This window comes from Microtus ochrogaster, unplaced genomic scaffold, assembly GCF_000317375.1.
Source record: "Microtus ochrogaster isolate Prairie Vole_2 unplaced genomic scaffold, MicOch1.0 UNK26, whole genome shotgun sequence".
Taxonomy (NCBI): domain Eukaryota; kingdom Metazoa; phylum Chordata; class Mammalia; order Rodentia; family Cricetidae; genus Microtus; species Microtus ochrogaster.
Genome location: NW_004949124.1, coordinates 4,105,596 through 4,111,595, shown reverse-complemented (window position 1 = coordinate 4,111,595; position 6,000 = coordinate 4,105,596). Strand labels below are relative to the sequence as shown.

General features: G+C 43.3%; 1 protein-coding gene across 2 annotated transcripts in view; it reads left to right on the top strand.

Annotated features, from left to right (window-relative positions):
* Window positions 1–1,193: 1,193 nt before the first annotated feature.
* Ppp1cb (protein phosphatase 1 catalytic subunit beta) overlaps window positions 1,194–6,000 on the top strand; it is a 35,358-nt gene continuing 30,551 nt past the window's right edge. The window contains exons 1-2 of one of the 2 annotated variants that reach the window (XM_026789667.1): window positions 1,194–1,277; window positions 1,430–1,572. In XM_026789667.1, the coding sequence (XP_026645468.1) occupies window positions 1,521–1,572 (52 nt within the window). In that variant the 5' untranslated portion in view covers window positions 1,194–1,277; window positions 1,430–1,520. Of the gene's footprint in view, window positions 1,573–6,000 lie in introns of both variants that reach the window. The other variant, XM_013354047.2, reaches the window with a different exon arrangement.

The following is a 6,000-nucleotide window of genomic DNA, read 5'->3' as shown; positions in this document are numbered from 1 at the left end:
GCAGGTGGATCTCTGTGAGCTGGAGGCCAACCTGGTCTGCAGAACGAGTTCCAAGACAGAGAAACCCTGTCTCGAAAAACAAAACAAAAACTAAAAAGCTTTGACCTGACCTCCTCAAATTTTTGCTTAAATCTTTCCCGTGGCTACTCTTTTGTCCTTTGGTGAAGGAACGGTGAACAACGAACCTTTCCAAGTTCCTGAGTTTCTATTTCTCCCTGACTTGTATGAACCAGATACTTAGTGGATGGTGCAGACACAAAGATCAATGTGGTGTCTTTGGTTGGTTTCTTGAGACAGGAACTCCTTTAGCACAAGCTGCCCCGCCTGTGGCGTAGTTGACGATGACCTTGAGCTTCGGAATCTTCTGCCTCCACCTCCCAAGTGCGCAAGCCCAACGCTTGTGATTTTATCCCCTAGAAACCGAGTGCAGGAGAAAAACGTTTAAACTATCACAAGATAAGAAGACTACGCAATATTATCAAGCAAAGAACAGAAACACACTACAGAAAAGTGGTATCTAGCGCGTATGGAGATGTTAGATATGAGGAAAGGGCTACAGAAGCAGAAACCGGGAGGGAGCATATAAAATCTTATTACTGCGGACCGGGGTCCACTTTGATGCTTGTTTCACCCAGGGCCACCTGGAGAGCCAGCCACTCTGGTAAAAAAAATAAGGAACCCCCTCATTTGCAATGTCAGTAGTTTTCAACAGAAAAGTCTCCTTCTGCTTACAACACACCTGGGTTTCCAACACGGGTAACAGCAGCACACGTCTCCGGATTAGCGGAAACATGAGGAATTGTTTGCTAAAGCGGTAAATGAAGCCAAGAAAAGAAAGCAAGGCGGGAGGAACGCTATCGCTAACTGCGGAAACCCCAAGCCCTAGGTAGGAGAGAAAAGGAAGGTCATTCGTGCCTACGCGGGCTCCGCTTTCACTCCAGCGTTGCAAGGCTGGCTCCGCCCTGCGCCTGCGCAGTCGCGACAGTAGGGTGCAGCGGACCGGGCGCGGGAGGAAGCCGCACCTGCGCGGTAGCTGCGGCGGAGGCGAATGCCAGGAGCCTGAGCCGCGGGGAGGGGGACGTGGCGCGCGTGCGCACGGCTCAGCGCGGCAGCGAGGCGGGTGCAGGGCGGAGAGGGAGGGAGTGACGCTGGGGGCGGGGCTACCCGCGGCGCCAGCAAGCATTGCGGAGCTGGGCGGTGCCGAGCAGCCGGAGGAGGAGGAGGAGGAGGAGAAGGAGGAGGCGGCGGCCGTGGCTGCTGGGGTCTGACGCGGCCCGGTTCGTGGGGCCCCGCTTGTTTATTTATTTATTTCTAGTGGGTTTCGCCGGGCGTGTGAGCGCGCCCTCGCTGCTCGGCGGGGAGGGGGTGGGGGGAGGGCCCGCGCCCAGGGGGAGTTGGAGCCGGGGTCGAAACGCCGCGTGACTCGTAGGTGAGAACGCGGAGCCGCTGCTGCCACCACCGCCGCCACCGCCGAGAAGCCCTTGTTCCCGCTGCGGGGAGGAGAGTCTGGTGCCGACAAGATGGCGGACGGGGAGCTGAACGTGGACAGCCTCATCACCCGCCTGCTGGAGGGTGAGTGCGGCGCCGGATCCCGGGGCCCTTCCCGCTCGAGCCGAGCCCGGGCAAGAGGGCGGGAGGGCGGGCGGGCTAGGTGGTCCCGGAAGCCCCGGAGCGCTGGATGGCGGGCGGGCCGGCGGAGAGGCCGGGCCGAGGCCCGGGCCCCCGCGGCGGGACTCCGCTGGGCCGCTGTGCTGGCCTGCGCTAACCCTTGCCTAGAAGGGGCGACGATGCCTGCCGCTGTGCTTTGTGTGTCCGTGGAATGTGTATTTCTTCTCTGTTCTCTTTGTGCGTTGGTTGCCCTTGGCTGCCTCCGATTGTCGTTCCGGTAGTGAATTTTACCATAAAAAAAAAAAAAAGAAAAGAGAGAGAAAGAAAAAGAAACGTCCGCGGCTCGGATCGTTTGCATTTTTTTTTTTAACTGGATGCTCTAGAACGGCGTAAGGAGAGGATAGGATGACTAGTTTACCATTTATTGTCTGGCGTACAAAAAAAAATAGTAAAAGTCTTGTATCGGTTTGGAGATGTCCGTTAAAAATACGAAACGCGAGAATACGTGGAGCCGAAAGGGGATTATTATGGGGGGGGGCCTTAAAATTATAACATGTTTGAGCTGAGTTTAATTTCTGCACAAACTTAGTAAATGTTGTAACAGCCTCTCCTGGGCTTAAAAGGTATTTTTACAAGTCTTCGCAGCATTTGAAGTTTCGGGCTCTCATGCTTTTTATTGATTAGTTTTGTATTGGTGGGAACATGAGAAAAGACTTGATGGAGAGACCAGTAGTTAAACGGATTGATCTGTTGTGGGATACTGTTTAAAGTTAAAGGCGGGTCTTGGTCAAAAGAACCCTTTTACTCTAAAATTCGCGTCGTCGCCAATTGTTTGGGGGATTTGTAAAAAAAAAGAATTGTCTCTTTGAATGATTAAGAGTCCTCTTCGTCGGACACCTAATGAATGCCTGTGTACTGCTTTTGTTTACTATAGCGAAGCAGTTTGCATATGTTTGGAAGTTTACCAAAGACGATTGTGTAGGGACTTTTTCAACTAAAGTGCAACGCTTCTATCCGCTGTAAAAACCTTTGTATATTTGCTTCGGATATTAAAGCTTTCTATCAGCAGAAGTTGCCTTTTTTATTTTTTTAAACCAGGAACTCCTTCTTATTTACCTTTTCCTTTAGTATCAAGTTATTCCTGGGAGGCCCCCTGGTGCTTGCTGTGTTCACCACTCGGGACTTTGTGGTCTTTATAACTGATAGGAGTATCTTGCTGGGTCTATGAGAAATTTGTTTAGAAAAAAATTTATGCTTATAGTGCATGACTAGCTCTATAAGGGAAATAGAGTTATTTAAAAATTTTATATCTTGTTAGTCTCCGGCGAAAGGGAATTTAAGCCTACCGCTGTTTTCATCTACTTTAAATTTTACATTAAGTTTAAATTTGATTGTATCTCAGTTTATTTTCATTTAGAATTTTTCATAAACACCTGATAGCGATTCATGTATTTTAAACTGATCTAGAGCCCTTTAAATCAAATGTACCTTTATGTGATTACAGACGCTTTAACTAGTTGGGTGAAAGTTGTAGAGAAAAGGGGGAAAGCAACCTAATACTAGCTTCTAGCTTCAGTCACCGCTCCCCACCCCCCTTTTGGGGTAAGAATTCTTGTCAAGATACATTGTTCTTTTTTTCTAATATAGCAAGTGTTTATTGATTCCTGTGCCAGGCACCAAGAATTCAAAGATAAGACAAATCTCCACTCAAGGATAAACAAGCGAGTTCAGCATTTTCTAGCCTTCTTGCTCTTCTGATGTTGAAGATAGTTTATTAGTGTTTTTTTACATTTTTTTTATCCAATTGAAGATTATTTTCCTTGACATCTCCGTTACTCTGAAATATTGCCAGTCCTTCCCTTCCTCCCCAAATCCAATCCTGTTCAAATAATTGTCAAAGACTTGGATTTTCTAATGAGTATTTTTAATGTTAATTTTTTTGTCGACTTTTGTTTCGTGCTAATTTAACTCATCCAAGGGATGCTATTTTGCAAAGTTGTCTAGCAGAGTAACTTCTATTTTTTGTGTCCTAAGTGAAAGTAACATTAAAGTTGGACCAGTAAAAGATACATTATTATAGTTAGAATAAATTTAAGAAGACTTCTGTCATAGCAAGGTTAGTGGTTGTTGTATTGAAAAATGTGAAGAGAACATATGGTCTGAGCTCTAAGCACAAATAAGATAGCCTTGTGAGATAAAATTTGTGAATTCAATATGCTCAACCAGTATATATACACTAAAAACATGTTGTACCTAAAAATATGCAGTGTTATCTGTCAGTTAAGTTTGCTTTGGGCTGGGCAAAAGATGTGGCTGGTTTATGTCATTAATCCCAGCCCTGAGTAGGCAAAAGCTGGCAGATCTTTCTGAGTTTGAGGCCAGCCTGGTCTACATAGCAAATTCTAGGTCACTAAAACACAACAAAAGGAAAAAAAAAAAACTTGGCTTTGTAAAACTTTCTGTATTAAGGGGAAAAAATGACCTGGATCTAGTCACGTTTTAAAATGCTTGCTCTGTGTCATGGTATATTCCTTAAAAAAAAAAAAGATATAGAAACTATATTTGGTTGCTAGTTAGACACGTGTACTTTTAGTAAGTACATTTTATGGGTTTATTTGATGTTATGATTTCACAGAACCTTAAGGACATTTAAATAAATTATGCTATTATTTAGTATAATATAAGAGTACTGGTGCATTATTTAGAAGGTGCATGTTTCTCCATTATTTTATTTTGCTTTAAGTTTTTCTTAAAATGAAAAACAACTACTGTTCTGTCACCTGTAATGATTCTGTAGCATAGCTCACAATATTCTTGTGGTTTATCCTAACTGGTTGATTATTTAAATTAAGGCTAGTTAGTATAGGTAAGCTAGAAAGCCCAGTAAAGGATTTTTGCTAAAATTAGTTGTTTACTCTAGGTATTTGAGAGGAAGCGGGAATCCCCTAGGGGCTTTAGATCCCATTATAAATGCTGTTTATTTTGGAAGAAGTCAGAAGGGATAAGTAGAACTACTATGCATTGGGGAGGAGAATCAAATGGTGCCCTCAGAGGCTCTTAACTGCTGAGCCATGTCTCCAGCACCAAACCTTGGCTTTTAATGACAGCTTTATGAGATGCAATTCACGTACCATAGGGCTTGCCTATTGCTGGCATGGTAGTGATTTTTAGTGTGGTCACAATGTTTTGCAGCTGTCACCACAGTCAGTTTTAGAGTATTTTCACACACATATCCCAAAAAAGCCCTGTTCTCTTTTTCCCCTTCATCTGTCTCCATTGATTTGCCTGTTTGTGCACATTTTATGTAAATGAAAGTGTATATGATGTGGTCTTTTGTAACTAGTTTCTTTCCTTTAAAAAATTTTTGAGACAAGTTGTCACTATGTAGCCTTAGCTGGCCTCAAACTCACAGAGATGCTGCTGAGATCAAAGATTCCTGGGCCTCTTTAATGTTTCTTAAGTTTCATCCCTGTTGTAAAATGTATTAGTACTTCATTCCTTTCATGGCTAGATAATACTCCATTGTGTCTATGTACCAATTTTCAGAAGTAGTCACTGGTTGATGGCTGTTTCAGTTGTTTTCTCTTTTGACCATTGTGGACAGTACTGCTCTCAACTTCTGGGTTCAGGTTTTTGCAGGGACCTAGACTTTCAGTCCCCTTTAGTGTATTGTTGCGAATGGATTTGCCTTGTCAAATGATAACTCTGTTTAGCGTTTTGAAAAACTTGCAGACTGTCTAAAGTTTTTTTACTGGTTAAAATTGCTTAAAATTCAAGCCCAACAATTAAAAAAAAAAAAAAAGTTGAAGGGCTAGTTGCTTCAGCCACCTCCGCATCAGTCATCGTACTGAATGTGGGCGTGAGGCAGGACCCATTAAAAATCAAAGCAAGCTTGAAAGTAGCTCATTGGAGGTAGCCTTCCTTCTCTTGACTATTCTAGATGAGAGTTTAGTCTAGTATGCACAGATAGTGCTTGTTTTTTTAAACTAAGTCGTAGATCACCCCTCCCCCTTGTTAATTAGTTCCAGCAAATAAAGGAAGTTAGTTTGAGAAAAACAATCTATACATATTTTTAATTTGCTACTTAAACCTAGCCCAGGAAGTTTTCTATGATGTTTCCAAATTCAAGATAAGAATTGATTGGGACTTAGAAATAAATGTATTCATGAAGAAAACCTTAAATTGCATCTAGCAAAAAAAATTTGTTAACGCACATACACACATGCACACCTTTTAAATTCTAGGGATTGAACTAAGGACTTTATGCTTGCTTGCTAGGCAAATGCCCTACTTCTCCAGCCTTTTAATTTCTGTTTTAACAAATTGTTGCTAAGAAAGTAGCCATTCTGGCCTTGAGCTTGCCCTGTATCTGAAACAGACCTTGAATTTTGA